General features: G+C 46.2%; 1 protein-coding gene and 1 non-coding gene across 7 annotated transcripts in view; one reads left to right on the top strand and one right to left on the bottom strand.

Annotated features, from left to right (window-relative positions):
• Nucleotides 1-8709, top strand: part of Cbx5 (chromobox 5) — a 40449-nt gene extending 31740 nt beyond the window's left edge. For all 6 annotated transcript variants that reach the window (XM_075960849.1, XM_075960850.1, XM_075960847.1 and 3 more), the window contains exon 5: nt 293-8709. In XM_075960849.1, coding sequence (XP_075816964.1) covers nt 293-443 — 151 coding nt within the window. In that variant the 3' untranslated portion in view covers nt 444-8709. The remainder of the gene's footprint in view (nt 1-292) is intronic.
• Nucleotides 8710-17591: 8882 nt separating this feature from the next.
• On the bottom strand, nt 17592-17694 carry LOC142845260 (U6 spliceosomal RNA). Its single transcript, XR_012909830.1, has one exon. It is a non-coding gene; the product is annotated as a U6 spliceosomal RNA (small nuclear RNA).
• Between the last annotated feature and the right edge of the window lie 413 nt (nt 17695-18107).

The following is an 18107-nucleotide window of genomic DNA, read 5'->3' as shown; positions in this document are numbered from 1 at the left end:
TAGAGCTAATGGGAGAGACAGTCGTGAGCCATTGTGTGAGTGAGTGCTAGGCACTGAACCTGGGTCCTGTAAGAGCAGCTGTCTCTTCAGCTTTTTCTTTCTTGTTTACTTTTTGATGTTAAAGATCAAATACAGAGGCTCCACCACTGTTATAGCTCCAGCCATGTAAAGATCCCTTTTACTTTTAGATCAAAGTGTAAGGAGGAGATCAAGCCGGCTAAATTCAAATAGTGACATTTAGACAGATATTTTCAGTCTCACTGCTTCTAAGTCTTATGTCCTTTCTTTCTAGGAAAGACACAGATGAAGCTGACCTGGTTCTTGCAAAAGAAGCTAATGTGAAGTGCCCACAAATTGTGATAGCGTTTTATGAAGAGAGACTGACGTGGCATGCGTATCCAGAAGATGCGGAAAACAAAGAGAAAGAAAGCTCGAAGAGCTAAAGGAGGGTGGTCTCTGCCATTTCTCTTTGTATATACCACGTTCACCTTCCTGCCTCCTCTCCCTTCTCCTTCCCTTTCCATCCTAAACACATCCATAAAAGTATGTGCTCACACTGTGCTTCATGGAGAGGTGTTGGTATTGGTTCTCTTGTAATATAGCTGACGGTTGGACCCATAAGTGTAACTGTGAAAACCAAGCATTTACATGCTGTGTGTAATTCCCAGTTTTTTCTTTACCCTTATCTTTTCCTTCTGTTCCCAGGTTACCTTAGAGTCACGAATTTTTGAGGCCAGTTGCTTTTTAGGCTGGGGATTTTGTTACAATGGTGATGACTTCAGTTTCTTGATTGTTATTGGAATATATTGATGACCAGCTGGCCTTTGTTTTGACATACTAGGGTGGAAAGGATATTGTCCTTTTTTTAGAAAGCCAATAGCAGTGGCCTACTTGTATCTTTTCCACTTTCATTTAGCTCTGCCAGGACAATAATAGGGTTCTTGTTGTGGTCTTCTGGACCGCCCCGTCCATCCTCACTTACCCTATTGTAACAACTCTGTCTTTCTGAGAACTTGAAACTTTACATTTAAATTTGTCAAGGCACTCTCTTTAGCCCTCAAACGTTTTCGGCCTTGTTCCTGATTTTTCTTTTCGGTGGCATCAGTTTGTCATCAAATAACAAGATGACTGTGGAGTCTGTAAGCTGTAGTACAAGAAGATAATGGGTGGGGCCAGAGAGAGTTGTCTTCGGTATCGCATGGTTTGTATGTATTCTTTCCTTTCACCCCTCATATGCAGACTATATTTATGTAGGTGCTTGCTTGTGCCAAGGTGCTGGGCACCCTCTAACCCTGCCAACTTCTATGGCCTCCCAAAGCTTCCTGTTACCAAAGCGGTGTCAGCAAATTCACCTCTCAGTGGACTCACATTCCCTTCCGTGCCATTATTTTCAGTTGGGAATTCATAGAGAGAAGCTACTAGCCGTAGTATCAGTTCTTAAATGCTCACAGTAGTACTAATCTGTAATTTTACCGTCTCATGACAAAGTATTAATGTTCCTCGCCTTCTCTGCTCTCAGGCTTTAGTTGTATCTTATTTTTAAAACTGTCTTTTCATAGAAGACTATCATCTCAGAAAGTGTCAGGTCCTAATACTAGCTTTTTGACACAACCTTCTCTCAAAACAAACTTTCCTTTTTGGTTTACTCTTGCTTTGCTATTCTATTGAGACAATTTTCTGGCTCTACTTTGCTTTTCTGTCCTTTGAGAAATGTTCACCTCCTCTTCATTCTTGTGGTAGTTGAGGAGGCTGGAGAATCAGGACTGGAAGTAAGGAAGGATTTGGAACTCAGTACTCTTGTCCTAGCTCCAAGCTGAGGAAAAAAGAATAAGTGCTGACTTCATCAACTACTGAGACTGCTCCTGTTGTTGCTTCTTACTCTTAAAACGTAGCTGTCTAGGCTGGAGCATCCAGCCATTTCTGGATTGTTCATGGTCGTGAGAGAGGTGGATGGAGAACTCCAGGCCACAGATGAGCCAGGTGATAAGCAAATCGTAGACCCAGTCGTAGCTTTTGTTAACATTGCTTTCCTGCCTAGCTGCTGATTGAATTCTGTATAAATTATGTCAACAGTTACACTGCGCAGTTGAGAAGGCAGCTGTTGCAGTGACGTGGCAGACAAGACAGTGAAGTCAGCCTCGAAGACCCTGTGAATGGTGATGTGGTCGGGGAAGGGCACCTGACCCGTACCTCAGTTTCTCCCTACAGTCCATGTTCTCTGAGGGAGTTAGAGGCCAAATCAAGTGCTGCATCAGTGACTTTGTTCTGTGGTTGAGAAAGAGAGTGGTGCTTAGAAAGGTTTGTCATGCGGGCAACCTGGGATGCCTGGGGTGGATGAAAATCGGACAGAGGTGATCTGAGTCTCTTGATTGAAGGAAAGGACCGCCTGTCTGGTTAGTCAGTAGGTAGTAGACTTGTAAATTGGACTGGCCAAATTTTTTTAAAGCAAAGTCTTAGCCTGTGGGCCAAACAACGGTGATATTTGGTACTAAGGTTGCTCCTAAGCCAGGCTGGTGGCTTAAGCACAACCCCAGACTGATATAGGGGTGTTGTATGTTCAAGGCCTGCTGGGAACCTTTGATGAGACCCTGTCTCAAAAAGTAAAAAGAACCAAGGCTATAGTTGAGAGGTCAATCCCTTGTAATTCAAAAAAGTCAAGAGAAGGCCCTGAGAAACCTAGGGTGCATAATTGCTAAGACAACAGATGGTGTTTAACAGAACCAAGCACTGTTGATACACTTTACCCTGCCTTTTCTTTTTTTTTTTTTAAACTTTTTTTCCAAATATTTTATTATTTATTACGTATACAATATTCTGTTTGTGTGTATGCCTGCAAGCCAGAAGACTCCATTACAGATGGTTGTGAGCCACCATGTGGTTGCTGGGAATTGAACTCAGGACCTTTGGAAGAGCAGGCAATGCTCTTAACCTCTGAGCCATCTCTCCAGCCCTACCCTGCCTTTTCTGTCCTCAGCTTTCTGCTAAATATTACCGAAATATTCTTGTTTTCCTCTTAGTACTTTTGCTGGTTATATCTAGAAATAAAGAACTGTATTGTCTTCAGCCCTCGATGCAAGAAGCCAGACACCTGCCTGTGCCTCTAGCATTTGTTGGTGCCAAGTAGCTTGCTTGTTTCTGCTGGAGAATGTGGCAGCCTTGGGCAGAAGAATCTCCTATAGATTTCTTCCCTGTAAAGAGTGAGCAGCCAGAGGTGAAACACTCCAAAACACCTAAGTATATTTTCCTGTGTTAAATCTTTTCAGAACTAGTTTTGTGATACGAGGAATTGAACCTGGGGCTAGCTTAGACATGCCAAGCAGATGCTGTACCACTGAACTGGTATCTTTATATGCCCCATGCCCCTGATACACTCCATTTTGTTGTTACTGTGTTTGGTTTTGGTTGGTTTGTTTGGCAGGTTGGTTGTTTTTTTTTGTTGTTGTTGTTTTTTTTTTTTTTTTTTAAAGTAGCCCTGGCTGTCCTGGAACTCTATAGAGCAGTTGACCTAACCTCACGATCCATTTATCTCTGCCTCCTGTCCCGGGATTTAAAAGTTACCTTGGCCTATTGTAGTCCTAGCTGTCCTAGAGCTAGCTAGCTCTTATCTGGCTTGGAACTCAGAGAGATCTGCTTGCCTCTGCCTCCCAAGTGCTGGGATTAAAGGTGTGTGCCACCACCACCCAGTGGTGGTGTTTTAAAGACAAGTCTCATATGCAAGGCTAGCCCCAACTTGTGATTTTTTTTTGCTTGTTTGTTTATTTGTTTTTTGTTTTGTTTGTTGAGACAGGGTTTCTCTGTAGCTTTGGAGCCTGTTCTGGAACTAGCTTTTGTAGACCAGGCTGGCCTCGAACCAAGTTCCTCCTGCCTTTGCCTCCTAAATCCTGGAATTAAAGGCACATGCCACCACCTCCGGGCCTGAATTCTTGATCCTTCTGCCTCCAACTCCCAATTTATAGGTACGTACCTTTAATCCCAGCATTTAGGGTTGGATCTCTGAGTTGGAAGCCAGCCTGGTCTGTATAGTGAGTTCCAGGCCAGCCAGAGCTGCATAGACCCTATCTTAAAAGGAATATAAAGAAAAGGCTACTTAGACCAGCTTTGAATTTAGGGTTTTTTTTGGTTTGGTTTGATTTGGTTTGGTATCAGGGTATCAGTTGTGTGGCACCATGCCTAGCTCAAAAAAAATTTTTTTTAAGTTACTTATTTTATGTATATGGGATTTTTGTCTGCAGAGGTGCTGGTTCCCCAGGAGAGTTCCATATCCCCTGGGATAGGAGTGAGCCACTCTGTGGGTGTTCTCTGCAAGAGTAGTTGGTGTTCTTGATTGCTGAGTTATCTCCTCCCCAGCCCCTCAAATCATGTTTTTTATTTGTTTGTTTGGTTTTGGTTTTTGAGACAGGGTTTCTTTGTTTAGCCCTGGGTGTCCTGGAAGTCACTTTGTAGACCAGGCTGACCTCTCACAGAGATTTACATATGCCTCCTTAGTGATGAGATTAAAGGCATCGTGCACCACCACCACCACCACCTGGCTCTAAACATCTTTCTAATGCTGAATTTCTTTTCTCTTTTCCTTTTCCCTTATCTTTCTGTGTAGTCCTGGATGTTTCTTACTGGGTCTGCCCTCTAATAAGCATGTTGCACAGAAGCAGGAGTGAACTGGGTGACTGACTAGCTTGACATTGTCCGGTTCACATTCCACATTAGCATACATTAGTATTGATTGCATTCAACAAACACCCTTGCCCCTCAGAGAACTTTGACAGTGGTGGTGTGGGATGAGTTGATCATTACAGTTTTGTATAATAAATACTACACATGCATATTAATTTCTGATCGGGGCAGAAACAAACATGTATATAAGGACACGTCTTGAATGGGCAATTTAGTGTAGAGCGCTGATGGAGCATTCATGAAGCCTGGGTTCCCACAGGAAAAACCCTGGAGTAGTAGGGTGCCATTAACTGGTTCATCTATGAGAAAGAACTATGGCCTTGGATAAACTGAGTTGACTGGCCATGAGAGCATTGCAGAAAATAAAACTAAGTAATAGAAATGCTATCATGACCAAGAGGACACAGATAAGTGAACACCGAGAACCTTCAGCTCGTTTGGACTCTGCCAAAGCATTCATGACCGTGGTCACTTTGCTGTGCGCAGCATCACCTGCATTGCGGGTGCCGTAGTGTGCTGTGTTAGGGGTCCTTCTGGATATTTCTTCTTCGTGGGTATTTTAGCAAGTTGTTCATACTCCTCAATTTTTCATCCCTTTTGGAGAAATCAACATAGGGTTGGTTGGCTTTAAAGCCCAAAGCAAGAGGCTTTGTTAAAAGGAAGCTTAGGGGGTCACCTCTGAGCCGAGCACTGCCAGAGTCAGTCCTAAGCAGCACCTGTGTCACCCACGTAAAAACCTCCCCAGAAATGTGTGTCCTAGCTCCTCAAACGATCTGTCCAGGGGGTGCACCAGGAGGCCTTCCTTCTTGAAGGTCTCATAACTTGAGAGCAGAAGGGAAGGATCTTGGCTCTGCCTGGATAACTTGACGTTGGATGTCAGAATTCCCAGGAATTCAGCTAACTTCTACAAGTTAAAAGGTGAAGTTTCTTGTTTCTTTTTGCTTATGCTGAAGTTTATGAATTTTAATCTACCTCATCTTATTTTTGTGTTGCCACTTGAGCATCAAGCTTGACTTTGGTCTAAGATGGTATCTCTTTTGTTCATTGATAGTTCATTCTCTTGCCTTTTCTCTTGGCCCTCATTTTACCTAACATCATCTCAAAATCTTTTTTATGGGAAGAAGTAATCCACCAATGCTGTTTGTCTCTGAGGTCAGCAAGAGGAGTTAAAACACAGTGGTGGAGGAAGGGCAGATCTTGTACTGGAGGCAAAAGCTGACAAGGAAGGAGCCATTAATTAAAGACAATTTCAAAGTAAACTGATTGTGATCATTAATGTCACAATAGATCAAAACCTAATTATCACAGCCTAGGTAAGAGCCATCAGTATTAATCTGAAAATCTAATAGGAAACTATTATCAAGAAATTAGGCCAAATTGAATGCAATGAACTTTCTCTCTCTCTCTCCCTCTCTCTCTCCCTCCCTCTCTCCCTCTCTCCCTCTCTCCCTCTCTCTCTCCCTCCCTCTCTCCCTCTCTCCCTCCTTCCCTCCCTCCCTCCCTCCCTCCCTCTCTCCCTCCCTCTCCTGTAATGTTCCTTGGCATTGGCAACTGTGACACTAATAGTTGGTCCAAGCTCAAATTGATGATTTCACTTTTAAAGAACTATTTTTTTTTTCTTTTTAGTAGCCCAGACTGGCCGCAGTGCTTACAGTTCTGCCTCAGCCTCCAGAGCACTGGGATTATGAGGCGGTGCGTGTATTCAGGCGTGTGTGTGTGTGTGTGTGTGTGTGTGTGTGTGTGTGTGTGTGTTGGAAGGGGGTGTTGGACTTGGGGCCTTGTACATTCTAGACAAGTGCTCTACCACTTAGCGATATTCTTAGCTCAGAGAGTTTTGTTTGTCAGGGGAGTTTCCAGTCAAACTGAATCTGAGCTGTCATTGCTGAAACACAGCCCTTAAATTTCCATCATCTGAATTTGTCGAGTCCAGTCAGCCCTAGTGGGAAATCTCCACTGTTGTCAAGTCTTAGCGTGCCCGTGGTGACACATTGTGCTTGGTGTGTTGCTGTGCCATCCTTCAAGTCCTTGACCAGTGTAGAGGCTGTGGGAGAAAGGGGATGTCCTGCTTTGAAATTCTCCAAGAACTCTTAAAAAAAAAATAGTTTCCTTGTGTGGCAGCATTCTCAAATTCCAGGAACATTAGGATCTGATTCTCAACCAGCTCTGGCAGTGGTCCCCCCCTCCCCATAGTTTTAAGATAGGAACATATGCTTTCCCACTAGAATTTTAAGGGTTGGAGAAGACCTCAGCTTGTTTCTGTCTACCTTGGTGGTTTGTTTCTGTGTTCCTTCTGTGTTAGAAGTTGTTTGTGCAGACGCCACTGCTCGTGGGTGTGCTGCTCAGCCTTGGGTGTCACAGGAAGAGAGCAGACAACATGACAGGTCCTGCCTACTGATCCTACTTAGGGGCCATGCTGCTTGCTGGATTTTTAGAACCTGAATTACTCAGTAGAAGACTGAGAAATCAATGTCTTAATCCTTCACTTAACTGAATTTTTGTGTTTAAAATGCAACCTAATTTTCAAAATAGCACTAGGGTGGTCTTCAGAAGCAAGGCTCTTCAAGTTACTCCAGGTGAATAACAGCCTGGCTGGGCCAAGTGAGTTTTAATGGATACTGACCTTGCCAGCCTCCCTGCTGTGTCTTAGTGGCTGACCTTGGGCAAGTCTTTCCTTCCAATGCCTCAGTTCCCCATCTGTCAAATGGGGTGATAATATTGAGCTACCTCATGGGATGTCGTGAGGCATTACAGATCAGAACTGACGACTCCTTTGGGGTTGCCTGTGGAGGATGCCTCGACATTTTTTATCCTTACTGAGCTGTTTCCAGGCTTGGAAGTACTTAGTGACCTTGGCAAGTTTCTGTCCCCCACCCCTCATCAAAGCTGCTAGTTGAGATGTTGACAATGTTTTGTGAATGTTGGAGTCTCGATAGTTGTGACTGACTTGGGATGGTAGGACTAGGGTGTGTTTCTTGCATTCACGAAGAGGCTGTTTGAAACCCAAGAGTCTTTGGTTAGGGAATCATGAAGCAGGAATGTTTACTGCATGTCTTTCTCTGTAGGTTGGGTTAAGGTCCTGTTCCTATGGACTTACAACCACTACTGAGTGTCTCATGAGCAAAGCATTTTGTTGTTGTATTTTCCAGACTGATCCCAGGACAGTGAGATCACTGCTCCTCCATGCTCCTAATCCTCTGCTGTTCACATAAAACAGATGGTTTTCAGTCAACATAACCTGCCATCGGACACCAAAAAAGAGCTACTTTGGAATTTTTTTTTTTTGAAACAGGTGTTAACATTTAAAATTGAGCATTGGTTCTCAAGGCTTCATCCAGTTCACTGTGGAATCTGTCACCTCTTTCCCAGTGTCCACAGTCCAACTCTGATTGAGGGCATCTTGGACACTTGTTTGCACACTTATGGGTTCAAGAGCCTTACCCTTTCGTCTCATTTAAGGGTAAGGCAGCCAGCCCGTAGCTCTTCCCAACAGGGCTCTTTGCTGTCCCCCTCCTTGACTCTGGATTGGTGACCCATGAAAAGCACAAGGTCCTGGTATCCTGGAGGCCCACACTCTGGTTCTGTTCCGTGTTCTCTGCTCCTAACGGGTCCTGGGCACGGGTAGTAACAAGCAGTTGCCTTGCCCTGTCTGCTGGCTTTGTTCCCCCTTTCTCACAGGATGAGCTTCCAGAGACCCTAGAGACTGGGTTTCCTCAGCAGTGTGCCATTCTGAGTAGGAAACAGGTCATACCTTGTTGCTAGGTGTCTGAATAGAAGTGAGACATTGAATTCTCAATGGACTTTTGGTTGTGGGGGAGTTTTGGTTGTTTCTTGATTTTATTTCAGCCAATCTGCTTTTGATTTCTTTAAGTATAAGTGGTCTATATATATATGTATGTTTGCATTTTAAGTGTAAATGGTTTAAAAACACATTTTTGTCTTTTTACAACTGACATTCAATTCAGACGCCATTCTTTCCCTCCCCCCTTTCCCCCATTTTCATACTCTTGTATTGGTTCTAATAAACGGTTGCTTTTCAAATACGGATCTTGAGTGGTGGTTTCAAGATCTGGGTCGTCTGTACGCCTTTTCAGTTTGGGTTCTGGAGTGTTCGCCAATAGTCATATATTTTTGCTGTTGTCTATTTTCTCGGTGCTGAGCATCAAACCCAGGGCCTTGTGTGTGCTAAGTAAGCACCCACTCATGGAGCTGAGCCCCAACCCATCTGTACATCTGGGTACATTGTTTTTCTGAAGCTTTATAAAAGAGAACTTTCCTTAAGGGTTTGTTGGTTCTGCAAACAACCACCAGGTGGCGCCAACCCTGAAGACCATGCTGTGACCCTGACTCCATTTATCTGTTCTTCAGAGCCCAGGGTGCTCTGTGGGTTTGTTCTTTACTGAAGCACACCAAGCACAGTCTAAGGTTTACAAAACCCAGTATGGTTTTGCTATAACTGCCTCATCTTTGGTTTGCTTCACAGAGGCCAAAGAAACTCGTGTCCTAAGGATTAACACGGGTGAACCAGAAATGGGGTCGCAGTAGTGAATTGGGTCAGGAGAGGAAAGTGAGATTATCTAGGGTTTATTGGGCAACATAAGTGATGTGGCCCTGAACCTGGTGGGGCAGGGCAGAAACTTGCAGGGCTAAATGATGGTGGACAGACCCTGGAGCAGCCCTGATTGCTACCAGCTTGTCTTTGCAGTTCCCCATGCTTGTTTTCCTCTCTGGCTGCTGAGTTATAGGGTCTCTGCAGTCTAATCTCGTAAAAGTCTTATGAAGACATCTGTAGGTTGGCTGGCTTAATGGTCCATGACCCCATAAACATGGTACAGGAGAGCCATTTGGTCCACCTCAGAGATGGGCCTTTCTGGACATTATTTATTTCCGACTTCTGAGGATTGGATCTGCTTCCTTCCTTTTCTAATTGTCTTTTCCCGTGGGCAGTTTGTCTGCCTTGGGCCCGTTGAGTCTCAGGACTAACTCCGGGGTTGGAGGGGGCTTGATCCTGTACTCCCACCCTTGGTGTATGTCTCCCCTCAGTAAGGGAAGGGGTTTGTCTGCTTGGCACTCAGTTTAGATGTGTTCTGTGTTGCCATAACTCATCCCCTTGTAAACTTTCAGTTTTCTGAAAAAGTCCGGAAGTCACCAAGCTAACAAAATGGATGCAGTGCTGGCAGCTGGAGGCAAGTGGAGACTCACTATGGGGATCCATGCTCTCCTGGCTCACTGTGGGGGTCCATGGTTTCCTGGCTCATTGAGCACATAGCTCTGCACTGCCCTGCTGGAGCCAGCCCCAGGCTCTCCCTGCTTGTTGGAAGGAAGTGTAAGCTGAACCAGGTGTTCACAGTAGTCAGAGCTGACCCTGAACAGGGGAAGCCATGCCAGAGCTGCTGCCCAAGCCTGGAGTGACCTGTGTGTGTGCTTGAGAGGACTGTGTGACTGGAGAAATCCACTCCATAAGCTGACTTCCCCGTGTATGGTGTTTAAAAAGATCTTTAAAAAAAGCATGGTGGCACACTTTTAACTTCAGCACTCAGGCAGAGGCAGATGGATCTCTTAGTTCCAAGCCAGCCTTCACAGAGACCCTATTGGAAAGGGGAGAAAGGAGACAAGGTGAAGGCTGGGGTCAGAGTGTGGGCATGTGGCATAGGCGTTGTGTGGCTCAGGGCAAACCATGAGCCCACCTGGTGTGTCAGGTGGAAGGCTCATCTGGGTAGTTCCCCTTTGTATACTGAATTGTCTCTTGTCCTTTTCTCCTATTTCCGATGTCTCCACCCCTCCCAATCCCAAAGCGACCTTAATTTGGATATTTCATTTCAGCCTATCAAATTATCTTTCTCGCAACAATCTGGGACTCTTTACAAGCTCGTTCTGGTCCATGCTGTGATTGGAAGCAGATGCATGTCTTTCTGTGCGAGACTAAGAGAGGAAGATGTCTGCCCACTAGCCGCCAGCTCCATCACCAAGGTCTTGTTCGATATCATTTGGTTCTAAGCCAGGGAAGAAGAGATGCTGATCATTTTAATTGGGGGCTGCTGAGACGAAAGGTTTGGATTATTACTTCACCCTTTCCTCCTGCTGCCCCTTGTGCCTTTGGAGAGGGAAGGAAGTATGTAGGGAGCCTTGGGAGCAGGTGAACAGGACTTCCTCCACACCGCAGCACCTCCAGAGGCAGCCTGCCTCCCCACCCCCTGCCCAGTAATCCTTTCATGGTGGAAGCCAGGGATGCCCAGTTCCTAGGGATCTGGGCCTGGCTGTCCTTGCTCTAGCTTCTGCCTCACTGCCTCATTCAGGCCTGTGTAGGAGGCTGGAGATGGAGAGAGTGACTGTGCCCTGCTGTGGAGCTTCTTTCTTCCCTCTTCACCTCTTCCTGCTTATGGCCCTTTCTCGGTTCCTAATTGTTCTTTTTCCTTTCTGTGTCAGAGAACTAATAAAGGGAATTAAGAAAAAGGGATCCAAGGAGGAAGAACACTTCCTTTCTTTTTCAGAGTTCTAGTGAAGGGGAAGTTGCTTCTGGGAATCAGAGTCTCCATCTCCTCATTTAGCAGTGGTGTGTAAAACAGGTGTTCCTGGGGCCGCGTGTGCCTCAGCCAAGCATGCACCCCACCCCAAATAATGATCACTTTAAAATAATTACTTAACCTGGGCAGTGGTGGCATACACCTTTAATCCCAGCACTCGGTAGGCAGAGGCAGGCAGATCTCTGTGAGCTTGAGGCCAGCCTGGTTTATAATAAGCGTGAGTTCCAACACAGAGAAACCGTGTTTACAAAGACAAAAAGCAAGTGTTCTTAATCACTGATGCATTTCTCCAGTCTGATATGGCCACTTTTAAGAATTTCATAACCCGGGGGCTGGAGAGATGGCTCAGTGGTTAAGAGCATTGCCTGCTCTTCCAAAGGTCCTGAGTTCAATTCCCGGCAACCGCATGTGCTCCCAACCATCTGTAATGAGATCTGGTGCCCTCTTCTGGCCTGCAGGCATACACACAGACAGAATACTGTTTACATAATAAATAAATATAAAAAAAAGAATTTCATAACCTTTGTGGGGTTGCCATGAGATGAAGTTTTTGGACTCTGCAGACAGCAGGTTTTGAGGCGGGTCTCACTATGCCTAGGGCGGATCTACACCCCTTTTCTTCGGCCTTAGCCTCCTGAAGCTGCGAATACAGACATGTACCATCGTGCCTAGTTTCGTTCTGAAATACTTGTTCCGTTTATCATACACATAAAAATGTCCCATTCATCAGCCGTGGGGAGCATGGGCGGGGTTCAAGCTCACTATATAGGCAAGAGTGATCTCTACCTCCCAAGTTTTGGAATTCTCGGTGCGTACCACTGTATCTGGTTCCATGCTGGGGCCTTGTGCCCCACCCTGCCCTTCACTTCTCAAACCTCAAGCTGGATGAGTCTGGGGTGTGGATTAAAGAGCTGGGTTGAGGGAGGGAAACTGGTGGGTATGTAAAATAAATGAAAAATAATAATAATAAAAAAAAGGAAAAAACAAAAAGCTGGATTAGTGTAGTTTGGGGACCAAAGTACAAACCTGGGGAGGAGGAGAGAAAGAAGCAGATTTACGGATTATCCCTGTGAAAATTAGCAGATGAATAAAAGGGGAAGGCAGAGGTGAGAAACAGATTCAAGGGCTGAGGAAACGCGTGGAAGGTGCATGCCTGGGCTTCCCTGGCTTTACCCTCTGCCTCCAGTCAGCACCCTCACTCCCTCCAAACAGCAGGCTAGACTCACCTCCAGAAAGCTGCGAGTGGTGAGCGAGCTCAGCATTTACCCTGTTGTGTTCTGAGACAGGACAGGGTTCCCCCTCAGCTCCATGAGCTCCCCAGAAACCTGAAGAATGTATGGGTAATTTTAGGACCCTGTGCATCTTTAATGGCTTTAGTTTGTACCTTCTGTGGGAAGACTGGGGAGCCTGGATCCTTTCAACCTCCAGGCCTGCTTTAGGTATCCCAGAAAGGGAATAAGGGGAGGGGCAAGTACTTGGCCCTTCAAGTGGCCACAGGTAAGGATACCTAGTCCTTAGTAGTTGGGGTTATTCCCAGCAACTCTGGGTCCCTCACAAGGGAATGGAGCATCTGGGTGTGGGTGACTTGGAGGAAGGGTTCATTTGAAAATGTTTGTGCTCATCTGATTACTTAAGACCCCACCTTGTCAGGTCACTGGTTAGTGGACACGGCTGGGAAGCAGCACGAGAGCTGCAGGTCATTTATGAAAATGAGCGAACAGTGCTTGGCTTGCTGTTTGGGAGGGGCTTCTCTCCCAGCCAAGTTCACCTCAGCTCCGTAATGCAGACCCTCAGATCCTCTGTTCTTAGAGAGGCCTGGGAGGAAAGAGAAAACTGGGGATGTGGCTCAATTGGTATAATACTTGCCCCAACAAGTACAAGGCCCTGGGTTTGGTCCCCAATGCCACATAACATTAACTGTGGCACCCAGAAGCAGGAAACTGTGAGCAGGGGGCCTTAGAGGCAACACTGTCCGGAAGGACAGCAAGCGTGTGAGGAGTCCGGGCACACACAATGGCAGAATAGGCAGATTGAGAGAATGGGCAATAGAAACAGGTGACCTCTTCTCTCAGCCCCCAACCCCTCAACAGCTTAGGTCCTGGGCAGGACAAATACTTGTTGAGGTTGGGCTAAGTGGCAGAATCATTCAGCACTGAGGCTAGGCTGTGCCCCAGCACCACCGAGACAGGGATGTGTTGGCTTTGCTGTTGCAGGGCTTTATGGCACCACCAGCCTCTCGGTTTGCTGTTGCAAGGCTGTATGGCACCACCAGCTTCTCAGTTTCCTGGGGGCTCAGCCTAAGTGCTGGGCCATGCTTTCATTTTCCCCAGGGTGCTTTATTTTTTTTATTTTTTATTTATTTATTTTTGGGTTTTTCGAGACAGGGTTTCTCTGTAGCTTTTGGAACCTGTCCTGGAACTAGCACTGTAGACCAGGCTGGCCTCGAACTCACAGAGATTCGCCTGCCTCTGCCTCCAGAGTGCTGGGATCAAAGGCGTGCACCACCACTGCCTGGCCGCTTTATTTTTTTAAAAAAAGATTTATTTATTGTATGTATGAGTGTGAGTGCTTTATCTGCATGTACACCTTCATGCCAGAATAGAGCATCAGATCCCACTAGAAATGGTTGTGAGCTACCATGTGGTTACTGGGAATTGAACTCAGGACCTCTGGAAGAGCAGCCAGTGCTCTTAACCACTGAGCCATCTCTCTAGTCTGCTTTATTATTTTTATTATAACCAGTGTAGTAATAGGAGCGGCGGCGGGGCTGCGTCCCCAACACCCCAGCCGCCTGCTCGGTTAGCTTATGCCCTGAAATAATTACACGGACACTGTATTCTTTTAATCACTGCTTGGCCCTTTAGCTCTAGCCCTTACTGGCTAATTCTGATATCCCGATCAACCCATCTCTAATAATCTGTGAGCACCGGTCTTACCGGGAAGATTCTAGCCTAAGTCCATCCTGGGTCGGAGCTGGGGCATGGCGTCTCTCTGAGGCATCTGTTCCAGAGAGGAGAGCTGTGAAGTCTGAGCTCACTTCCTCTTCCTCCCAGCACTCCATTCTGTTTACTCCACCTACCTATGTTCTAACCAATAAAATGGGCCAAGGCAGTTCCTTTATTAGCCAATGACCTTCCTCCATCATTTCCCCTTTTTCTGTTTAAACAAAATAAAAAAAGGAAGGCTTTAACTTTAACATAACAAAATTACATATAACAAAACAGTTATCAAGTAAAAATTACAATAATCTTTATCATAACTAAGGAAAACTATAACTATAACTAACTATTCTTAACTCCATCAAAGACTCCAAAAAGATACAATATGACCTAAGCAAACAAGAAAAAAGCAACTTTTAAACTCTAGAAATGACAGAGACATCTCGCTGCCTAGACAGTCACTCAAAGTTCCTCTGTACCGTTGGGGCATCCATCTTCAGCCTACAGGCCCATAGTTTGCAGCAGACATTTCCACAATGCAGGAAATTTCAAAGGCAGTCACTATCTGCTTGTCCTGAAGAATGTCTTGCAGACTCTTTCATGAATCACGAACCCCGAAAGATCATCTCATCTTTAGGCAAGTTCAGTAGTCCTCACTCTGTGGGTTCTCTGTGTCCAGTTTATGCAATAGTCCAGGCAAGAGCAGTTTCTTGTGACCTTCCTCCATCAAACCAGAATCTAAAAACTAACAAAAGGAAAAATCTCAATTTTTTTTTCAAGACAGGGTTTCTCTGTAGCTTTGGATACTGTCCTGGAACTTACTCTGTAGATCAGGCTGGCCTCAAACTCACAGAGATCTGCCTTGCCTCTGTCTCCCAAGTGCTGGGATTAAAGGCGTGCGCCACCACCGCCCAGCCCAATCCCATAACCCTATCATGACAATATACTACACATCTTTTCATTTCTGTACTTGACCTTGTTTTTTGTTCATAGGAGAAAAATCCCTATTTTTACATTGTGGATAGATGTCTGTTTTGTGTTGTTTTTTTTTTCACATGACATTCAGAATAGTTCTTGAGGCTAAAGAGATGTCCCAGTTAAGAGAACCCTGTTTAGTCCCCAGCACCCACAGCTGCCTGTAATGCTCTTTCCAGGGGATCTGATGACTTCTGCATTCTGAGAGAACCAGGCAAACATTAATACAAAAAATTTTTAACAGTTACTTTTTTTTTTTGGTTTGTTTGTGAGGAGGGGGAGAGTGTTTCTAGACAAGGTCTCGCTATGTAGCTCTGGCTGCCCTGGAACTCAGTATATAAAACAGGCTAGTTCTGAGTTCATATTATCCTGTCTCTGCCTCCTGAGTGCTGAGACTAAGGTGTTTTAAAAAGGTTTTTAGCTTTGTGAATCCCGTAAGAAAATGTCACTCAGCTGGTGAGAAGACTCAGTGTGTAAAGGTGCTTGAAGCACAAGCCTGAAGACTTTGAGTTTGAACCCTGGAGCCCACACAGAGGTGGAAGGAGAGAACAACTCCACAAAGTTGGCCTCTACACGTGGCATGGTGTGCCAATACACACACGTTAACTCATTTTAAGAATGTTAGCCGGGTGATGGTGGCGCACGCCTTTAATCCCAGCACTCGGGAGGCAGAGGCAGGCGGATCTCTGTGAGTTCAAGGCCAGCCTGGTCTACCAGAGCTAGTTCCAGGACAGACTCCAAAGCCACAGAGAAACCCTGTCTCGAAAAAACCAAAAAAAAAAAATGTTATTAACTCATTTTATTTATTTATTTATTTATTTGGTTTTTCGAGACAGGGTTTCTCTGTGGCTTTGGAGCCTGTCCTGGAACTAGCTCTGTAGACCAGGCTGGTCTCGAACTCACAGAGATCCGCCTGCCTCTGCCTCTGCCTCCCGAGGGCTGGGATTAAAGGCGTGCGCCACCATCGCCCGGCATTAACTCATTTTAAAAATGTTATTTGCACATTATACTTGTATACATTTATAAGGATCAAAGTAATATATAGTATGAAATTATCTAATCAAATTAACATGTCATCACTTCAAATGCTTCTCATTTATTACTCCTGTCTCCCTGGAACGGTCACCTTTGCGTTCTTCCCAGGTGATACAGGCACTTGAGCCTACAGCTCAGAGGAAACTGACCCGCCAAGGTCACATGTAGCTGTGCCAGGTTCATTACTGGCCAGGCAGGGCTCCTTTTCCCTGAGTCATCCTAGACCTCGACCGATTTAGGGCCTGTGACCACTATGGGAAGCAGCAGGGCCAGGGTAAGGGCCTCATTCCTGAGAATGGTGAGGGCAGGCAGCCCGAGGTGATTTGGGGGTTCGTACTGCCCCCTGGCAGCCACGGTGGAAATCGCATGCAGGTCGGCTCAGAGCTGAAACAGGCACTGCCTGGACCCTCCTCAGTGGAATCCCAATTGGGTTGAATGCTGGCAGAGCTCAAACCCAGTGCCAGGGTTGCCAGGGACATGTCCTCCTCCCCACGGGCAAGGGAGCAAGCGACGACCCTTTCTCCCGCCTAAAGCCCGGGGAACCCGCCCTTTCGTACACTCAGGAAGCGTTTCATTCTCTGGCTGAGTGGGGTCTACCAGGGTAACTCCAGTTTTGTAGTTCAGGGTCAGCTTCAGAGGAGGAGGCTTTGCTTCGGGGTGCAGCCGTCCGGGAGTTGGCCCCCTGATCTAGTCTGTGAACAGACATGGTCCCTGTAGAGCTCACAACCTGGAGAGTGCGAGTGACCAAATATCTCTGCAGAGTCCGAGAGGGAGCCCTCAGGGAGGATGGCAGCTCATTTTCTTTCATCCTCATGTGTGCGTGAGATCGTTGCTGTGGAATGAATCCAGGGCTTTCCATATGTTAGGCAAGTGCCCTACACCGAACTACATCCCCGCCTTTAAAAAGAAGCTGCATTGTCGTTGTTGTTGTTATTTTTGACAGGATTCGGCTATGTAGCTCTGACTAGCCTGGAATTCGCCGTGTAGCCCAGACTGAACTGGAACTCAAGGTAATCCTCCTGCCTCAAGCCTCCAGAGTGCTAGTATTACAGGTGTTAGCTAAAGTCTGAGGGAGGTGGTCTCCCCGCTTCGTTTAACAGCCCTGGTTGTCCTGGAACTCACTCTGTAGACCAAGCTGGCCTCGAACTCACAGAGATGCAACTGCCTCTGCCTCCCCACAGCCCGGCCTGAGATAGTTTTAAAAAATGTATTTGAAAAGCCGGGCGGTGGTGGCGCACTCCTGTAATCCCAGCACTTGGGAGGCAGAGACAGGCGGATCTCTGTGAGTTCGAGGCCAGCCTGGTCTACCAAGGGAGTTCCAGGACAGGCTCCAAAGCTACAGAGAAACCCTGTCTCGAAAAACCAAAAAATAAAAAAATAAAAAAAATGTATTTGATTTTTTCGAGACAGGGTTTTTCAATGTATGCCTGGCTGTCCTAGAACTTGTTCAAAAAATATAGAATGGTTCACAGTTTTCATTTCATCCTCGTGCAGGGCCTATGCTAATCTCTATATCATTCCAATTTTAGTATATGTGCTGCTGGAGCGAACACAAATTGTTTTTAATAGTGTTCTACGTTACCCGGGCTTTGAATCTGTGCTCCTTTTGTTTCAGTCCCTAAGCAGCTGGGATTACAGGCCTACGCCTTCAACTCTGTCTGTCCAGGAGTCAAGAGGGCAGTCCAGGTGGGCGGCAGCCTGAGAGTGATCCCAGGAGTGCAGGGGGGTCTGCGGTACTCTGACATCAGCGGGCGCCAGAGATGAAGCTGCACCCGGCTACTGGCAGGGGGCGTAGGATGTCCTCGGGCAGAACAGACATCACAATCTCTGTTCGAAATTCTCCAGTCCCGGGAGTTTTGGGTCCCCCGATCGCACATGCCCCATCTTGGTAGGATAACCGTCTAGGAGACCCCACCAGTCCTTCAGGAAGGTCGGGCCGGGAGGGAGCGCAGGCTGTCCAGGAAGT

The sequence above is a fragment of the Microtus pennsylvanicus genome, chromosome 2 (genome assembly GCF_037038515.1).
Source record: "Microtus pennsylvanicus isolate mMicPen1 chromosome 2, mMicPen1.hap1, whole genome shotgun sequence".
In the NCBI taxonomy this organism is placed as follows: Eukaryota; Metazoa; Chordata; class Mammalia; order Rodentia; family Cricetidae; genus Microtus; species Microtus pennsylvanicus.
This window is presented reverse-complemented; position numbering and strand designations above follow the sequence as displayed.